Source organism: Ahaetulla prasina, chromosome 4 (assembly GCF_028640845.1).
Source record: "Ahaetulla prasina isolate Xishuangbanna chromosome 4, ASM2864084v1, whole genome shotgun sequence".
In the NCBI taxonomy this organism is placed as follows: domain Eukaryota; kingdom Metazoa; phylum Chordata; class Lepidosauria; order Squamata; family Colubridae; genus Ahaetulla; species Ahaetulla prasina.
Genome location: NC_080542.1, coordinates 78,049,008 through 78,068,242, shown reverse-complemented (window position 1 = coordinate 78,068,242; position 19,235 = coordinate 78,049,008). Strand labels below are relative to the sequence as shown.

Below are 19,235 nucleotides of genomic sequence, written 5' to 3'. Positions count from 1 at the left end.
AAGAGCTGTTCTCAAAAAACTGTTGGCTGCACAACTATATGCAAAACTATCTAAATGTGAATTTCATCAAACCAAAATTAACTACTTGGGGTACCGTATATCTCCAGAGGGACTGGAAATGGATCCAGGGAAGGTCCGCGCAGTGTTGGAATGGGCATCTCTGCACACTCGCAAACAGTTGCAGAGTTTTTTGGGATTTGCCAATTTCTATTGCCAGTTCATTCCCTCTTTTGCAAAGATTGCCCTACCAATCACAAATCTCTAAAAAACCAAAGGGAATGGGAAGCCTAAACCGTCCTTACCATTAGAATGGTCAATGGAATGCCAAGCGGCATTTGAAAAACTGAAACAGTTGTTTGCTGCAGAACCGGTCCTCAAGCACCCCGACATGGAGGTCCAATTTGTGGTTCAAGCAGATGCCAGTGACGTGGCTGTGGAAGCAGTCCTGGTCCAAGCAAATGCTGAGGGAAAGTTACAACCTTGTGCATATACATCTCGGAAACTGACGGATACTGAAAAGAGGTGGGCTATATGGGAGAAGGAGGTGTTTGCTGTTCACTGGGCTCTTTTAACGTGAAGACAGTTTTTGGAAGGAGCTAAACACCCGTTTGAAGTATGGACTGATCACAAGAATTTAGAAGCCTTAAAAACGCCCAGAAAACTGTCACCAAAACAAGCCCAATGGGCCCAATACTTTAACTGCTTTAACTTCTCTTTGCATTACATTCCAGGAGGAAATAATTTCCTAGCAGATGCTCTTTCACGGCTGCCACAATACAATAGTGCCTGTACAGACGTGGTCCGCCCTATTATCCCGGTGCAACAGCTTGCAGCCCCAGCATTTACCCAGGGCCAATTAAAGACTGATGTGTCCTTGCCAGGTGACCTAACCGAGTTGCTGAAGGAAGCATTAAAAACAGATGACTGGTTTCTAGCCCATTCAAATGAATGTACCCTCCGCGATGGCCTGGCCTGGGTGGGAGCTAAATTATATGTCCCTGCTTGCATGAGGGAGAGTTGCCATGATGCCAAGATGGCTGGACATTTTGGATTTGTAAAAACCCTACATCTATTGAAAAGACAGTTCTGGTGGTCGGGTTTGAAGAAAGACATTGAATCTTACATAGCAAACTGCCCTGTGTGTGCAGCAGCTAAGAGACCACCCAGTAAACCACCAGGCCTATTGCAAACTATTGCTCGCCCTGGAGCCCTATGGAGAGAAATATCTATGGACCTTATAGTGGAATTGCCCAAAAGTGGTGGCAATACGGTAATTTGGGTAGTAACCAATTTATTCTTCAAACAAGTGCATTTCATACCATGTTCAAAAATATCGTCAGCTAAAGTTTTGGCTAAACTATTTGTCCAACACATCTACAGACTACATGGGGTGCCTGAATGCATAATCTCGGACCATGGGGTCCAGTTCACTTCCCAATTCTGGAAGGAGTTTTTAAGACTACTAGGCTCCGCCCAGGGGTTAAGCTCTGCCCATTATCCTCAAACTAATGGGGCTTGTGAGAGATCCATTTGGTTCTGGAACAGGTGAGGTGTTACATTAACTATCAACATGATAACTGGGTGGACCTACTACCTTTTGCTGAGATGGCCTATAATAACTCTATACATAGCAACACTGGATTCACCCCCTTCAAGGTTGCTTCTGGGCAAGACTTTGTTCCAATCCCAGAACTGCCTGAAGAGAAACCATCGATTCCGTCGCTGGCTGATTGGATCGAACAGGTACAAAGCACCTGGAAAATAATCCGCAAGGCCTTAGACGAAGCACATCATTCACATAAGAAGCAAAAGGATAAGAGTTCTGGCCAAGAATTTCCAAGTGGGAGATAAAGTATTTCTACCTACCAAAGATTTGCAAATGACTCAAAAATCAAAAAAACTTGGACCTAAATATGTTGGTCCCTTCCCCATTGTGAGGGTGATTAATCCTGTTACCGTACAGTTGGAATTACCAAAAACTTTGCGAAGAATTCACCCTGTATTCCATGTCAGTTTACTGAAACCTGAACACACATCCCGTATTAGATCAATAGCTACTATCCTCCCTGTACCAATTCTTATTGAAGGAGAACAACTTTTTGAAATTAAAGAGATTCTAGATTCTAGAAAACATAGGGGTAGAGTCCAATATTTGGTGGCGTGGAAACACTTCCCTTTGACCCAAGCAGAATGGGTGAATAAGGAGGATGTTCGGGCCCCAAAGAAAATGGCTTTGTTCTATGAAAAATACCCTGATAAACCATGACTAATATCTCTTTTCCTTCTAAGACTAACGTCCTTTCTGCAGGAGGGCCAAATGTCAGCCTCCGCATGCTGCTTTTATTGTTTTATTGTTGTATTGCTCAGTTAATTGGTTTATTGCTGACTTTAGTGCTAGGCATTGGAAAGGGGTACTGTTTCTTTAATTGTGGGCCAGATGCTTTGGCTGCCATAGGTGGGAGGAGGAGGAGACTGATCTAGAAACGAAACTGTTGAATTCAAAGCCTAAGAAGCGGGCTGATTACCCTCGCAGCCAATGGTTGTGCATAGCAGAGATGACATCATCTGAAGTTGACCTCCATGTGACACTTGAAGGAGAAGTGAATTGGACCCAACTGTCTGACGTTTGGAGGGAGGTGGGATTTATGTGGGGACATGTATGTGTAAGACACGCCTATTATTCAGAACTTGCGTTATTTTGTTGCATTCAGTTCATTCTTAGTAAAAGATAACTTTCTCTACAAACAATAGAGTTGGGGTTTTTCTTTCTTAAGTTTTGAAAGGAGGCACGTCTGACACAACCTCTAGACCTTGATCCCGAGGTTCCTCAAGTAATCCCATATTGTAGTCTCATAAGCCACCTTAGCCTTATGGAGTAATGACTTAAAGAGTAATGACTTAATTGATGTGACTTAAAGAGTAATGACTTAATGGATGGAACAGACCAAGAAAGGCTGGTCTACCAGGTCTCAGCCCTTCATCCTCTGAAAATTCCATCTCTTCCAGATACTCCTCCCTTTGTGAAGAACCCTCACTACTAGAAAACTCATGATGTGAAGGGGAAGTCTGTCTGCCAGTCATAACAGGCTGAATCTGCTGAATAGGTCTGGTTGTCAGCAAAGGCACCTGACCAGCGTGCTGAACACCTGCTGCCAGCATTTTGGACAGGAAAATCAAAGCCTGGATATCCAAAGGTTGAACAGACGAAGACTGTTCTTCTGCACGTAACCCTGCTGCGGTCAGAGTAAATGTTGCTTCAGGAACCTGATGGACAGGTGCCAATTTATCACTAATCCCTACTTGTGGTATGCTCTGGCCTGCCACAGGATCAACTTGCACAAACTCAGGCAATGGCTAAGAAGACATTCCAGGTTCAGATGTAGCCCAACTTTGGCTTGCAGCAGCAACAACAGATTGCAATGGAAGTAACACCGCTGCAGCAGCTGATATGGCAGCAGATGGGGAAGCACACAGATGTTCTGCAACTAAGACAGTGCACTGTGTCTTTTCAAACTGTTTCTTTAAGGCCTTGTGGTGCCTGCCTGCACCTCTGTCTGCCCCTGCAGTCAATCTTGCAGATCCTCTGATGAAGGTCTAGCTTTGGCTGACTTACTTCAGGTAGATTTAGAGGTATGTTTAGAACCAGCCCAGTGACTCTATGGAGCCTAGGAGGGCTAATAGTAGGTTCTAAGTCAGAAGATACATCAGAGGCAGACATGATAGAGTGTTTCCACTAAGTCCAAAAATTAATTCCTTTCAGGACTCTGACTATATGCAGAAAAATTAAGGTAAGGGAAATCCCCAATTACCATACAGAAATTACCAGTTCAAAGGATGACTGGGCTTCAGAAACACAGCAAATAAAGAACATGTTGCTTCCAGGCAAACCTGCCCTTCCAGAAGCTGCTCTCAGCACTGAATGCAGACTGCAAGATCCTTATCTGCAGAAAGATCCCAGGCAGAAGAACGACCAGGCAATTCAGCACAGAGCCAAAGGACTCTAAAACGCTGTTTCGCACTTCCAGGAGCCAAGCCAGGCTTGTAATTGAAGAAATTAGCTCCCTGGCTCTCTCCGCTCCAACAACACCCAAAATAGACTGTAAATGGCAAGCACAGGCAGGAAGAAACCCCCTGCGCCTGTGCAATTAGAAACAGCTTTTTTTTGCCGTGAAAACCTCTTCGCGCTTCCAACAAATGGCGGCAGCTATAAAACTGTCTCTTTGAAGAGCTGCTGCTACAATCAGTCTCCAAATAGGCACAGAGGAAAAAACAAAGCCTCTCATGCATCCGGAAGCACTTTCTGGTCAACTAAGTTTGCACTGGGGGCCCTGGTCAGTGACTCCGTAGCCGCTCAACACATGCTGGAGCTGCGATTGTGGTAAGGGCTCTGTTAACCTCCAGTCACCCCCCACACAATCTGGCCAAGTTCGCAGAACCGGTAATGATCCCAGCTGGCCACACCTCCGAATTGGTTCCCTGGTCACCTGCCTTTCCCCAAGCCAGCAGCATGCCTTGCGAGGGAAGAGCTCAGGAATCGTGTCAAAACAGCTCTTTCCAGGGGTGAAATGCTCCCAGTATCGGGTAGCAATGGCGGCTGGTGGTTCAGAGAACCAGTAGCAAATATCCCTGACCCCACCCCCTGCCCCTGCTGAGCCATGCCATCATCAGAGCGTTTTTTTAACTTTTAAAAGCGTTTTTTCTTCAGTCAAAAAAATGCTTTTAAAAATTAAAAAAAAGCCTTTGATGGGATCATCAGAACCCTTTAAAAGATTTTTTTAACCTCTTGGCTGAAGAGGTTGTAAAAAAAAAAGCTTTTAAAGCTTTTATCCTCTGGCAATCCCAGCTGGATTGCCTGATTACCAGAACCTTTAAAAAACATGTTTTCTACAAGCTCTTCAACTGAAGAGGTTGTTAAAACAATCCTTTTAAGAGGTTCTGGGTTGCGATCAGGCAACTTCAGCTGGGATTGTCAGAAGAGCCTTTTAAAATCTTTTTTTTTTCCTCTGGCGAACCCAGCTGAGTTGCCTCATCACCACAGGCTTTTAAAATCATTTTTTTACAACCTCTTACAACAGCCTCGCCCATGCCTACCCAATCGCCCCATCCACACTTACCTAATTGCTGCTCCTTTTGGGCTCGCTAAGCCTTGCTTTGCTTCGGCTGCTGCAATCAATTGCATCAGCTAGCAACTGAATCTGCCTGCCTGCCTGCAATCTATCTCCTTGGTGAGCAACTCAATCTGCTTGCCTCCAATTGGGTAAGTAAATGGGGGGGAGAGCTTTAAAAAATAGTTAATTGGGTTTTTTTAAGGAGTTTTTTTTAGACAGTAATTTAAAATTAAGGAAGTTTTAAATTTAGCTACTTTTATCTAAAACAGGGATCTCCAACCTTAGTAACTTTAAGGCTTATGGACTTAAATTCCCAGAGTTCCCCAGCCAGCTTTCCTGGCTGAGGAACTCTGGGAGTTGACGTCCACAAACCTTAAAGTTACTAAGGTTGGAGATCCCTGATCTAAAAAATATAAATAAAATAATAAAATAAAATATTTGTGCAGCTTTCTGAGATTTGGTGTGTTTCTGTAGTGTTTCACTCTAACTACACAAACACACAAAATCTCACAAAGCTGTATGTGGCATTTTGTGTGTGTGTGTGTGTGTGTGTTGTGTTGTGTGTGTAAAGTGTGAAAGTTGGTTTTGAGCTTTTTGTGGTTGTGTGAGGTTCCTGCCTGTTGCAGGGGACATTTTGGGTGAGGTGCAGCTGCTTTTACATTGTGTGTGAGTCAGTTGTATTGTGCTGTGTTGTGTGTGTGTGTGTGTGTGTGTGTGTAAAGTATGAAAGCTGGTTTTTGAGCTTTTTGTGGCTGTGCGAGTTTTCTTCTTGTTGCAGAGGCCATTTTGGGTGAAGTGCAGCTGCTTTTACATTGTGTGTGAGTCAGTTGTGTTGTGTTGTGTGGGTGTAAAGTGTGAAAGTTGGTTTTTGGTACCTTATTGTTTTGTATACTTTGTTTATTATTTTTATCATTTATTGTTATTGGCCACGCCCACCCAGTCATCAGACCACCAAGCCACTCTCACCCAATCATATGACTGCCAAGCCACACCCAGTGTCACATGACCATCAAGCCATGCCCACAAAATAAGCCATGCCCACAGAATAGGTAGTAAAAAAATTTAGAACCCACCCCTGATGGAGTCACCTTGGATCCCATGGATCTGGGCTAGAATGATACAAATAAAGATTCAGTTTTCCTGAAAGAAGCCGTTCTGGCAATGTACTTGCACAGAGCCCTGTGAACAACTAAGGTGTGCCAATGTTGTTCCCTGGGATCAGTGGGGTTTGGACAAAAATCAGGTAGAATAACCTCTTGGGCCCGATGTAACCAGATGTTGATTTTGAGATCAAACATTGGATCCATTCGTAGTATGACCCTATCAGAATGAAATGTACACAAGTCTTTGCAAACAGAAAGGGTTGCCATCTCTGAAATCCATCAAGCAAATGTTAAGCAATTAGAAAGGCAACTTTAAATGTCAAGATTTTAAGACTAGTGGACCCCAATGGTTTGTACAGTGGGGAAGTCAATGCCTGCAACACCAGAGACAGGTCCCACGATGGGTATCTATGGACTTAGTGAGGGTCGTAAGTTGGATGCCCCTTTTACGAAACTACGGACTCTTGGGTGGTGGGAGAGGGTCAGATTGCTGTTGCTAGGTAAGACGGTAGCCAATGCTGCTACCTGTCTGCAAAGAGTGTTGGTGTTGTGACACAGGTTCCCGGACTCGGACTCCTGGAGGACAATGATTCAGAAAGTGAGGAGGAACTGGTAAGGCCTGCTCCCCCTGGGCCTTCTTCTGATTTGGCAACGCCCCAAGAACAATCTTGGCTTGATGCAAGACTGCGCAGACGTGACCGGCGTGCGCAGCAGAGGAGGCCTTGGGACAAAGTCAAAGAATGATGAGTCACGGATGAGTCACAGGGGCTATAAAGCAGGAGGCGGAACTTCCTGGCTTTTTGTCTTGGACAAAGCAGTGAATTTGCACGGGCAAACTATTTCAATGGAGGAAAGAATATATTCATAAGTAACTCTGGCCTTATCTATAATTTCCTAGTTATCTCCAGAGACTTGGCAGGTGCGTGGGTATACGTGGCCAGAACAACTCTGTACCAGAGGAATCCAGCCTAATCCAGCCATTTATGTAAATAAATTTGAAAAGAGGCCTTTGACTGACTCTTTTTTGGGAGTATTGGGAGAGGGAAACAGAACAGTTGGTGGCAAGTCTTTTATCCAACCCTTCTTGGAGAAAGTCCAATATGTGTGGACAGATGCTGACGTGGGAACCAGTCCAGCTTTGGTACACCAATGGGAAAAGGAGGCCCATTGGTCTTCGTAGATGTAGTTCATGGATGGACAGCAAGAAGCCTGAATGGTAGAGATGACTTTTGTAGAAAATTGGTCCTTCCTTAGGATCTCCCTTTCAAATGCCAGACTGCCAACTGGAGCCACTGGGGCTCCGGGTGGAGGATGGCCCCCTGGCTGAGGGACATCCTGTCTGGAGGTATTTTCCAAGGTGGAGATACTGATAGATTCACTAGATCCGCAAACCAGACTCATCTTGGCCAGGGAGGTGCCATGTGAAGGACCTTTGCACCCTCCGTCAGGATCTTGCGAATGACCCTCGGGATGAGGGGAAGTGGAGGAAATGCATATAAGAGGCCCCAGGACCAATGGGAGCAGAACGCATTGGTTCCCTTGACTCCTGGTGTCTGAAACCGGGAATAGAACCGTGGAAGCTGCGAGTTCTGTGGTTTGGCAAATAAGTCCACCAAAGGAAGTCCGAATATTGTTGACAGTTGGAAGAACAGGTCTGGATGCAGTTTCCATTCTGCCGGGTCTATGGTGGATCTGCTTAACCAGTCTGCCATGGTGTTAGAGACCCTGGAGATGTGTTCGGCCTGGAGAGAGAGCAGAAGTTTCTCCACCCATAATCCCAGGTCCGCAGCTTTGCGCATCAGAGCCCTGGAGCAGGTGTCCCCCTGACAGTTCACGTGTGCTTTGGTGGTAACAAAGGGGTCAACAAGAGCACATGGTTGCCTGACAATGGCTATTGGAAGTGTCAAAGTGCTAGATGTGCTGCTCTCAATTCCAGCCAATTGATATAATTTAATAGGTCCGGAATTCAGGTGAGTACCCCAGCCAAAGAAGCTGGCATCTGTGGTCAGAACTATTTGGGATGGCTCTGTAAAGAGGCACCCCTTCTTTATGGCGGCTGTTGTCCACCACCGCAAGGACCTGATTATCTTTTGAGGTACCTTGATCCTTGTGCTAGAGTGGCTGAGACCGGCTTTTTGAGGTGATAGGAGCCACTGAAGGGGTCAAGAATCTAATTTTGCCTAAGGTACTATTGCAAGGCAGATCATTCTCCCCAGTATTTGGGAAAGAAGAAGCAGTAGCACTCGCCGGAATGCCTTGACTCATTTGACAGTGGACCGAATACTCATTAAGCGATCTGGAGACAGAAAGACCTGACATCTTAGAATGTTAATCCTTGCTCCCAGATGGATCAGACTGGTGGAGGGAGTCATGTAGCTTTTCTCCAGGTTCACAGAGAAACCGTGTTCCTGAAGGATTTGGAGTATTATAATAATAATAACAATAACAATAACAACAAAACAAAACAAAACAAAACAACAACAACAACAACAACAACAACAATAATAATAATAATAATAATAATAATAATAATAATAATAATAATAATAATAATAATAATAATTTAATTTTTATACTGCCCTTCTCCCGAAGGACTCAGGGCGGTTAACAGCCAGATAAAATACAATACAGTACAATACAATAAAACCCAATTAAAAAACTTATTCAATGTGGCTAATAATTTAAAATTATAAAATACATAGTATAAAACCTGTGTAATGTGAAGGTCTTGTCTCACTTGCTGAGGAGATGCCAACAGTATTAATGTTGTCACGTAATATTGAATCCTGACGGGCTTTGCCTGCAGGTGAGCCATCTCTATGACTCCTAATAGTTTGGTAAAGGTCTGTGGGGCAAAGAAAGGCCAAGAGGCAGGGCCTTGTATTGGAAGTGGGTTCCTGCATAGCAGAACCTGAGGAATTGTCTATGAAATGGTCTGATTGGAATGTGGAGGTATGCCTCCTTGAGATCGATCAATATTAAGAGATCTCCCTATCTGATGCAACCCAGGATGGAATGCAGAGATTGCATCTTGAAACATCTGTATTTGACATGTCCCTGGTTCCTCCTGACTTCTTTTGAACCAAGAAAAGAATCGAATAGAAGCTGAAACCCTAATGTTGGATGGGGCCTGGTTTGATTGCCTGAATGGCCAGTAAATGCTGAATTTCAGCTTCCATCAGAGATCTCTTGGTGGCATCCATCAACACTGAGCATTGAATGAAGCGCCAGGGAACTGCGGATTTGAATTCCAGGATGAGGCCTACAGTTAGTTTGTAAGGCCTAGGAATCAGTGGTCGTGCTCTGCCAATGACTGGCAAACCTCCCAAACCTCCACAGCCACTTAGCCCGATGGTAAGGTTGGTAGCCAGCTCCCTGAAAGTGACATCTGTTCTGCATTGTCTGGTGCGGTCTCGAAAGGACTGTCTGTCCTGGTTCCAATCCATGACCTGTGTGAAGGACCTGTGATAGGCCGGAGCCTGGAACCCAGTGTCAGGAAGCCGAAAAGGCTGTCTCGGGTAGGGAAAGGAAGATCTATCTGCTCATCTGTATACATGGGGAAGTTTTTCTTTTATCCTTGCCTTCCACCAAAACAGGTTCCAAAGCTTCACCAAAAAGATAACCTCCTTTAAAGCGAGCCGATGCCAGTCTCCACTTGGTTTTCCTATCGGCTTGCCAATGCCTCAGCCATTGGAAGCCAAGGCATGTTGGAAGCCAAGGCATGGGAAGCAAACTTTGCTGAATTGAGGGTTGCGTCTGCAGAAAATTCTGCTGTGGCGATGAGCTTGTTTATGTCATACTGTAACCGAGTGTCAATATGAAACAATATGAGATATATTGTAAATCTATTGGAATATTTGGAAAGGAACAGTCAAGTCTCAGCAGCGCTCTTCTTTTTGGATGCTGAGAAGGCTTTTGATAGATTGCACTGGCAGTTTTTTTTTAAATTAATAGAAAAAATGCAATTTGGAGACTGTTTTATACAAGCAATTAAAGCAATATACCAGAAGCAGACAGCACAAATAATAATTATTAATAGTTTAACAGAGTCTTTAGAACTGAGAAAGGGGCAAGACAGGAATGTCCTTTGTCTCCATTATTGTTTATTTTAACTTTAGAAATTTTATTGAATAGATTACATGGATTATATGCAGATGAGCCTTTAAGAACCATGGTTAAGAATTGCTCTTCTGCGTGTCTGGAAGAAATATTATCACAAGTTAAACTACAAAATTCCTATTTGGGCAAATCCCAGGCATGCAATAGAGAATATAAATATAGAACAGAAACAGGAAATGATTACTTATAAAGATCTTTTATATAATGAGAGAGGTAATTTACAATTAAAATCCTTGCATACACTAAAAGAAGAAGGGAGAAATTATACTTGGTTTCAATATGGGCAACTACGAGCTAGGTGGAAAAAAGATCAGAAAATTGGCATCATGCAGAATGAAGAAAACTTGGTAAAACAAATTAGAAATCAAACCCAGGCGCATATAAATAGATCGTATAATGTGTTGATAGAAATAGATTCTGAAAGGGATTTAATAAAGGATTGTATGATAAAATGGGCACAAAATATTCAGGATTCCAATATTTTTGGAAACTTGGGAAAAAAATTGGGTTAGAAATGTTAAGTTTACGCAAGCACAGAACTTAAGGGAAAATTTTTATAAAAGGTTTTATAGGTGGCATTTAGACCCTAAGAAATTATTGTGTATGTATCCAGATATGCAAGTGAAATGTTGGAGATGTAATTGTATTGATGCTACTTTATTTTCATATTTGGTGGACTTGTAAGAAGATTAAGGCTTTTTGGATAAGGATCTGGTTGATTATACAAAATGTTTTGAAAAAGAAGATAAAGTTCCTACCGCAACTTTTCTTACTGGGAATTATTACGGACTGTACAGTAATTGAGACTAAGCTGATTCTAAACTTAATAACAGCGGTATTAAGATTATTAAGACAACAGATTATTGATAGGACAATAGATTACTAATAGGACAGTATCGGAAGAAAAAAGAGTTACCCACAATAGAAGAATGGATATTGAAAGTTGCTAATTTGGCTGAGATGGCCAAAATCTCAGCCTTTTTGAAAGACATTACACAAGAAAAATATCTAACTGAATGGAAAAAATGGATTGAATATACGCAAAATAAATATCAGATTAAGAGATATCAGATTGCCTTTGAATGATTAGAATGTATTTATCTCTGATTTGTATGGGGGAAGTTAGGATTTGAGAAGAAGGGGAGGACTATAATTTGTGTTAGGGAAAACTTAGTGTATGATTGGGGTTTTTTTAGTGCCCAAAAATATTTCCCCAACAGGCATGGACTTAAGTCTGTAGAATGGGCATAACTAAAGGAATTTAAAAAACTTCAGAATTATATTTTTTTCTATCTTAAAGCAATAAAATTTTCCATTTATTATATTTTATAAAGCAACAGTGCAATATTGTTAATACTTAATTATAGCAGATTTACCTTAAACAGCACCATATATACAAGAGGTCCTCAAACTACGACCCATGGGTCATATCATGCCTGTCGAAGCAATGAATTTGGCCCGCACAGGCACTAGCCTGCTCCACCCACATCGCCTGCCCACCCACCAACCAACACCCGCCTTCAACTGAGCGAAGCTTACTTTCGCGGGCAGCTAAGCAATAGCATGGTGAGCATGGTGAGCAGAATGGTGCGAGCCCCATGGGCTGGAACTGGAAGGTAAGGCCAATGGCAGGGGAGGGAAATCTGCTCCGGGCCCACCACACTTGGCCAAAGTGCCACCTCAGCAAGGGTGAACATAGTGAGGCTCAGCTACCTTTCGGGCCCTGCTCTGGGCTGGGCAGCAGTTTGACTTTCCTGGCTGCCTGCGACCCCCAACCCCCGCTTGCTCTTCCCTTTCTTCCGCAGCCAATGGCAGAGAGGAAGGCGAGCCAGGGCTGAGCCGTTGCCACTCACCCCCCCCCCAGCCCAAATCTTGCACCCCACCCAGATTAACTGCAGCTGCTGGGCCTCACCTCCTGCAGCTGCCAGCAGCCTAGGAGCATGAGGCTGTGGCGCCTGCATCGCCCTCTGCCAGCCAACTTTGTCCACCAGCCCGCGACCTTCGGCCAAACACAGGCCTTATCTTTGCAGACAACCGCGGTGAGCAGAGCAGTGCGAGCCTTGTGGGCTGGAACTGGAAGGTAAGGCCAATGGCAGGGGAGGGAAATCCATCCCAGACCCGCCATTCGGCCGAAGGGCCATCTTGGGGGGGGGATGTTGAGGCTCAGCAGGCCTTTCAGATCTGTCTCTCAGCTTCTGCGGCCTCCGGGTGCCTGCCACCCGCTTGTCCTTCCCTCCGTCTTGGGCCCCACATTCAACTTGCTACCAGGCAATGCGCCACTTCCAGGCTGGTGTGGCAGGTAGGTGAGTAGCCCTCAGGGAAGAGCACTGTGCTGGGGCACTGTGTGTCCAGACCAGGCACTTTCTCTCGGGCCTCCCTCCCATCTCTGCTTCTGCGAGGCCTCCAGGTGGGAGGCCTGAGAGAAAGAACCTGGTCCGGGCACACAGCCTTCCAAGAACCTCTTTTGTGTTCCTTCTCTCAAGGAACTTTGCAGTCGATCTGAGTGAAGGAAAAAGAAGATGGGCCGACTGACAGTAGCTTGCTGATGTCGGTGGGAAAGTTGGTTCCATATTCCAGAGCTCTAGTCACATTACTGGCCCGTTAGTTGTCCTGGATTAGACTAGCCAGACAGTTTGTGGTGGAGCTGGAAATTTCCACCGTAGAGGATTGTACAAGAAGTGGTACAATGTGCAAGCAGTAGCGCAGCCCTCACCAGCTGAAACAAAGTATTGGTTGCAGCAAGGGTGGGCCGAAGTGGTGGTGGCAATGGCTGGAGCTTAGTATGCAGGAGTGAAGCATCCTTTACTTGCCTTTGTATGGCAACAGCATTCCACCTTCGTCCTGGTACATTGCACCAACAGGTACATTTGCACCAAGGCAGCCCTCGCCTCCTGTCGCTTCAGGCTTGGAGCTCTAAGCTTCATCCAGGAAGCACTTCAGCGGAGAGAAGGAGCCATCAACCCTAGCTTTGCTGTCCACTGCAGCTAGGAATTTCAAATAAGGCTCCCGTTTTGTTGTACATTTGTGGCCAATCTGGGTGCTAGATCGGCTCCCTGTGAACTGTCTCTCAAGGAATCCGGTTGAGGTCTTGCTTGTCAATCACTGAGGCTCTTAGACTCCCAGTCATGGGATGGGATCCTTCAGGCACTTAGCTTGGCCCCCGTTTAGTAGCTCCAGCCCCTCCCTCCATCACTGGGAGTCCAGGCGCTTTAGTGGGCAGCAAGCAAGGCTTCGGCCAGACTACTCAGCAGATAAACACTTTACAGGGGACCGATCTAGTGCCCAGGCTGGTAGGCTAAATACATTCTCAGCCTTATTTGAGATTCCTAGCTGCAATGGATAGCAAAGCTAGGGTTGACGGCCCCTGTGTAGATCCAGTAAACAAAACAGGAAAAAGGGGCAGAGATAAACAGTCCAGTTGCCAAGGTATCCCAGAGTGGGAGGCCAGCGAACAGAGAGTTTCTTCACCATCTTTCCCAGGAGCATGGGACTTCTCACAACCTGGCCCTGAGCTCCCTTGCAGTTTGTTCTGCTGGTGGAGGATGGGTTCCAGTGGACCCACACCAGCTCCTTGCTGATCCATGCCTGGATTGTGGCAGAATCTCCCCCTTCAGGGTCTTTTTGTGCAGGTTGGAAGGGGCAGAAATTCTGACTCGGGGTCTGCTTCAGCCTCATGGTGCAGGGCTTTTGGCAAAGGCTAGAGGGAAGTGCCACGTGTGGCGAAGAGCCAGAGAGCCTCATACCAGTGGGACTGCATCATGGAACTGATGGAACTGGCTGACCATCTCAGCCCGCTGAACTTCCAGGCGCCGGTACCTGGCCTCGCACTCCCACAGGTTTCCCCTCTACTTGGAAAGTCTATGCTCATAGTCCTTAGTGAGGTGCTTCTACTGAGTCCTTCTCAGTGAGATCCAATTTGAATTGAGCCAGCTGTTTTGCCAACTCTTTCTCTTTTTTTTTATTCAAAAAGTTTTACAAAACCCCTTTCCCCCAACCCCTCCCTTCACTAATACCCTCCCCCCTCCCCCCTGACTTCCCTGAACAAGCACAAGGTATAGTTAAAAATAAAACAAACATATGCTAATTAAATTTTTCCCCAAAACTATTATACCAATTTTCCCTCTCTAGCTCTGACTTCCTCCTAACATAACCAAAATCCTTCAAAAAATAATAAAAAATAATAATAATAAAATAAAAAAAATTAACAATTAACAGTAATAAAATATATAAATCAATAGAACAAATTAATCCTAAAGTATTTAAAACCAGCTAAAGCATAAAAATCCAATCCAATTCAAAAAATATCTCCCTTATAGCTTCTATAACCATATAATTTTCCCCCCAGGTCTTTCTTACATAAGATCTTTTGAGAATATTTTGAGAAATTCAGTGCAACACATTATAAAATTTCAATACAGAAAATTACAATATCTATTCAACTTTAGTCCTTCCTCGTCAAAATCCAGTATAGATCCAAATGCCTAGTCTTTTATGATAGATATAAAACATATAATCAACCCATTTCTTCCAGATCTTCCTCAGAAATTGTCTTTCCAGGACACCAATATTTTTGTCTGTTAATATTTCAAAATAACCTTATTTCAAGGATAATACTTTTGTCTCTTGCCATTTTTTTTGATGCATTAATCTCTGTCTTTCCTTCATTACTCCTTTTGAAAAGTCAGTCACAATATTTCCTAGTAGTTCCTTATGTCCAAGAATCCACAAATTACTGCCGTATATTCCATCAGTCCAAAAAGAGAACTCTTGGAAAACATTAACCCTGTGAGTTTTTTCGATTCGGGAGACAGCCTCCTGTAGCACAAATTCAGGCATTTCATCCAAACTATTTAAAAAAAAAATTCTTTACATCAACTTGTTTATTCACGATCATATCTTCATATTTATCCACTTTTGTTTGTATCTCCTCCATTCTATTTTCCAAGTGGTTGCACTGGTTAATTTCCGCCAAGCTCTCATCCAAAACGTCCCCATTTTTTATCAATTCATATTTTTGAATTGAATATTTTTGCCAACTCTTTCTCGTGGTGGCTGCTTAGCTTCAACAACTGCTTCCTGTTAGGGCCCGGGTGGAGAGAGGAGAAGTGGCTGGGAGGGGAGGGGCAAGGAGAAGCTGGTGAGGCATCCCTTGACATGAGTGACATTGAGTTGGCCATACCCACCCAGTCACATGACAATCAAGGGTCTCTGGTGGCTCAACAGACTAATGCAGTCTGTTATTAACAGCAGCTGCTTGCAATTACTGCAGGTTCAAGTCCCATCAGGCCCAAGGTTGACTCAGCCTTCCATCCTTTATAAGGTAGGTAAAATGAGGACCCAGATTGTTGGGGGAAATAAGTTGACTTTGTATATAATATACAAATGGATGAAGACTATTGCTTGACATAGTGTAAGCCACCCTGAGTCTTCGGAGAAGGGTGGGATATAAATACAAATTTTAAAAAAAATCTAGCCACACCCATCCAGCCAGTCATTAGGCAGATCAAACTACAATCCGGCCCCCCAATAGTCTGAGGGACCGTGAATTGGCCCTATTTAAAAAGTTTGAGGACACCTGATATATACTAAAACAATTACTCTGATGGAACAAACTAATATTTATGAAGTTTTGGAGTTGTTTTATACAACTTGCAATATGCAATCTGCCAGAAGTAGGCAGTAGCCCATCCCCAAATCTAAATTTATTACCTAAACCTTTCCTAATCTCATATCCTCTGAGTATATTTGATTACAAAATCCTTCATTCCCAGAAAATGAAGTCACTAACAGGAAGGGATGGGAGCTGTTTGCTTACTACATTTAAAGACAACAGATTTGGAAAGGGTAATCTATTTGCCAACACAGGTTGATGCTGGGCAATTCCTGCATCCAATCAGTCCCAGACACAAGAAGTAAATAGGTGCTTTCCTACCTGAAAACCATCACGAATCCGCTCTTAGACCCCTTGCAATTTGCATACCGAGCAAATAGATCAACAGATGATGCTGTTAATATGGCTCTGCACTACATCCTACAACATCTTGAGTCTCCAAAGACCTATGCAAGGGTCCTTTTTGTAGACCTTAGTTCAGCATTCAATACCATCATTCCAGACATTCTTCTAACTAAGCTAAACCAGCTACAAGTACCGGAACAGACTTGTAAGTGGATCACAAGCTTCCTAACAAACAGGAAGCAGCAGGTGAAGCTAAGCAAGATCATATCAAATACCTGTACAATTAGCACAGGGGCCCCCCAAGGCTGTGTGCTCTCCCCACTTCTCTTCTCTCTGTATACCAATGACTGCATCTCCAATGATCCATTTGTTAAGCTACTGAAGTTCGCAGATGACACAACAGTGATTGGTCTCATTCGAGACAATGATGAATCCGCATATAGACGAGAGGTCGAACGACTAGCCTTGTGGTGCAACCAAAACAATCTGGAACTGAACACACTCAAAACCGTAGAAATGGTGGTAGACTTTAGGAAAAACCCTTCCATACTTCCACCTCTCACAATACTTGACAACACAGTATCAACAGTAGAAACCTTCAAATTTCTGGGTTCTATCATATCGCAAGATCTCAAATGGACAGCTAACGTCAAAAACATCATTAAAAAAGGACAACAAAGAATGTTCTTTCTGCGCCAACTCAGTAAGCTCAAACTGCCCAAGGAGCTGCTGATCCAATTCTACAGAGGAATTATTGAGTCTGTCATTTGCACCTCTATAACTGTCTGGTTCGGTTCTGCAACCCAACAAGAAAAACACAGACTTCAGAGGATAATTAGAACTGCAGAAAAAATAATTGCTACCAACTTGCCTTCCATTGAGGACCTGTATACTGCACAAATCAAGAAGAGGGCCGTGAAAATATTTGCAGATCCCTCGCATCCTGGACATAAACTGTTTCAACTCCTACCCTCAAAACGACGCTATAGAGCATTGCACACCAGAACAACTAGACACAAGAACAGTTTTTTCCCGAAGGCCATCACTCTGCTAAACAAATAATTCCCTCAACACTGTCAGACTATTTACTGAATCTGCACTACTATTAATCGTTTCATAGTTCCCATCACCAATCTCTTTCCACTTATGACTGTATGACTATAACTTGTTGCTGGCAATCCTTATGATTTATATTGATATATTGATCATCAATGTTGTACCTTGATGAACGTATCTTTTCTTTTATGTACACTGAGAGCATATGCACCAAGACAAATTCCTTGTGTTTCCAATCACACTTGGCCAATAAAATTCTATTCTATTCTATTCTATTCTATCCCTTTTCTAGAACAGAAAAATTATGGGAATGAGTCTTGGCTCTAGAAAATTAGTAAAATGCAACTAAAAATAATTAAATGGGGCTGATCCTCCAGTACCACTTTTTAACATCCGAAATATGTTAATCCAACTGTCCCTACGATGTTGATTATTTTCTCTGGTGAGATGAGGCTTTTCCATTAAGAATGAGAAAAGCAGCCTGAGCCTCTAGTTTTTGTATTATCATCATTTTTGTCAACCTTCATAGCATAAAGGTTGCCGCAGACAAAATCTGTCAAAAGCAGTTACCGTTGCCTTCCAAGCAACAAAACTTTACAAGGACTTAAAGCTCCACCTCATCAGAAATCTTCGTGGTAATCCACTGGCCTCCAGGTGCCCATCGCCAGGAGTCAAGAGGTGAGATGCGGTAGTTAGCCTCTCTTGTGCTATGTTCTACCACCCACACACTCCCATCCTTGGAGGACAGCCATCTAAAATAATGCAGAATAACAGATCTGAGTGAAAAAAAATTCAAAGAAGGGGGTTACAAAGAAAGGAGGTAGGCGAGCGGCGATGCACCCCTGCACGCTTTTCGATCTCTGGGACTGAATGTTATAAACAGTCCAGATAAGGCAGGAACAACTAGAGAGAAAGGCTGGAAACATAGGATTCGAGACTGAGGGCCGTACAAGGGGCAAGGTAGGGAAGATAGCCTTCGTTATCTTGACAGGAGAAGTACAGATCAAGAGATCAAAACCTCCCAAAGGAGCGCAAAGTTTTTCCGCTGCAAAGGCCCACTCACCGGAACAATGGTGGTAGGAGAAGTTACAGGAACCCTCCGGCCCCGCTGCAGGATGCAAGGGAGGTGGCGCAGCAGGCATGATCCTCTCAGTCTTGTTTCTCCGCCTCGCTATGGGCGGATTCTCCGACTCAGAATACAGCGGCGTCAGTGGCAGACAGGAGGAGATGGTGGCATCACAACACCTTCTCCGCCCAGGAGGCCGGTCAGCTTCCCACCGCGCCCGGGAAATGGGGGGGGAGGGGGAGGTGGCGCCAAAGTTCCACCAGTCTTACATCGCGCACTGATTAGTTTCGAGACTGCTTTGCCTCGCCCAACTTTGCCTTCTACGGGAGCCTATCAGTTTATAAGAAGTTGGTGTAAGCGAATTAGGGGAACGGAGCAAGAAGAATGCAACGTATGACCAGTACATTGCAGCGAAGGAATGATACTATCATCCTTGTTTTTTTCCCCTCCAGTCTTGCCTTAGCTTTAGCAACTGGATAGCAGATTTTAAGATTCAGAACCAATTTGTATTTGAGAAAGGTTTCGTTGTTCATTTCTTGTAAGTGGATCACAAGCTTCCTAACAAACAGGAAGCAGCAGGTGAAGCTAAGCAAGATCACATCAAATACCTGTACAATTAGCACAGGGGGCCCCAAAGGCTGTGTGCTCTCCCCACTTCTCTTCTCTCTGTATACCAATGACTGCATCTCCAATGATCCATTTGTTAAGCTACTGAAGTTCGCAGATGACACAACAGTGATTGGTCTCATTCGAGACAATGACGAATCCGCATATAGACGAGAGGTCGAACGACTAGCCTTGTGGTGCAACCAAAACAATCTGGAACT

The 19,235-nt window shown here is 44.0% G+C and overlaps 1 protein-coding gene across 6 annotated transcripts in view; it reads right to left on the bottom strand.

The window, feature by feature from the left end:
• Positions 1-18,642, bottom strand: part of DCLK3 (doublecortin like kinase 3) — a 150,055-nt gene extending 131,413 nt beyond the window's left edge. For 2 of the 6 annotated variants that reach the window (XM_058184230.1, XM_058184233.1), the window contains exon 1: positions 18,406-18,642. In XM_058184230.1, coding sequence (XP_058040213.1) covers positions 18,406-18,484 — 79 coding nt within the window. In that variant the 5' untranslated portion in view covers positions 18,485-18,642. The remainder of the gene's footprint in view (positions 1-18,405) is intronic. The other 4 variants (XM_058184231.1, XM_058184232.1, XM_058184228.1 and 1 more) reach the window with 2 other exon arrangements.
• Positions 18,643-19,235: the final 593 nt, after the last annotated feature.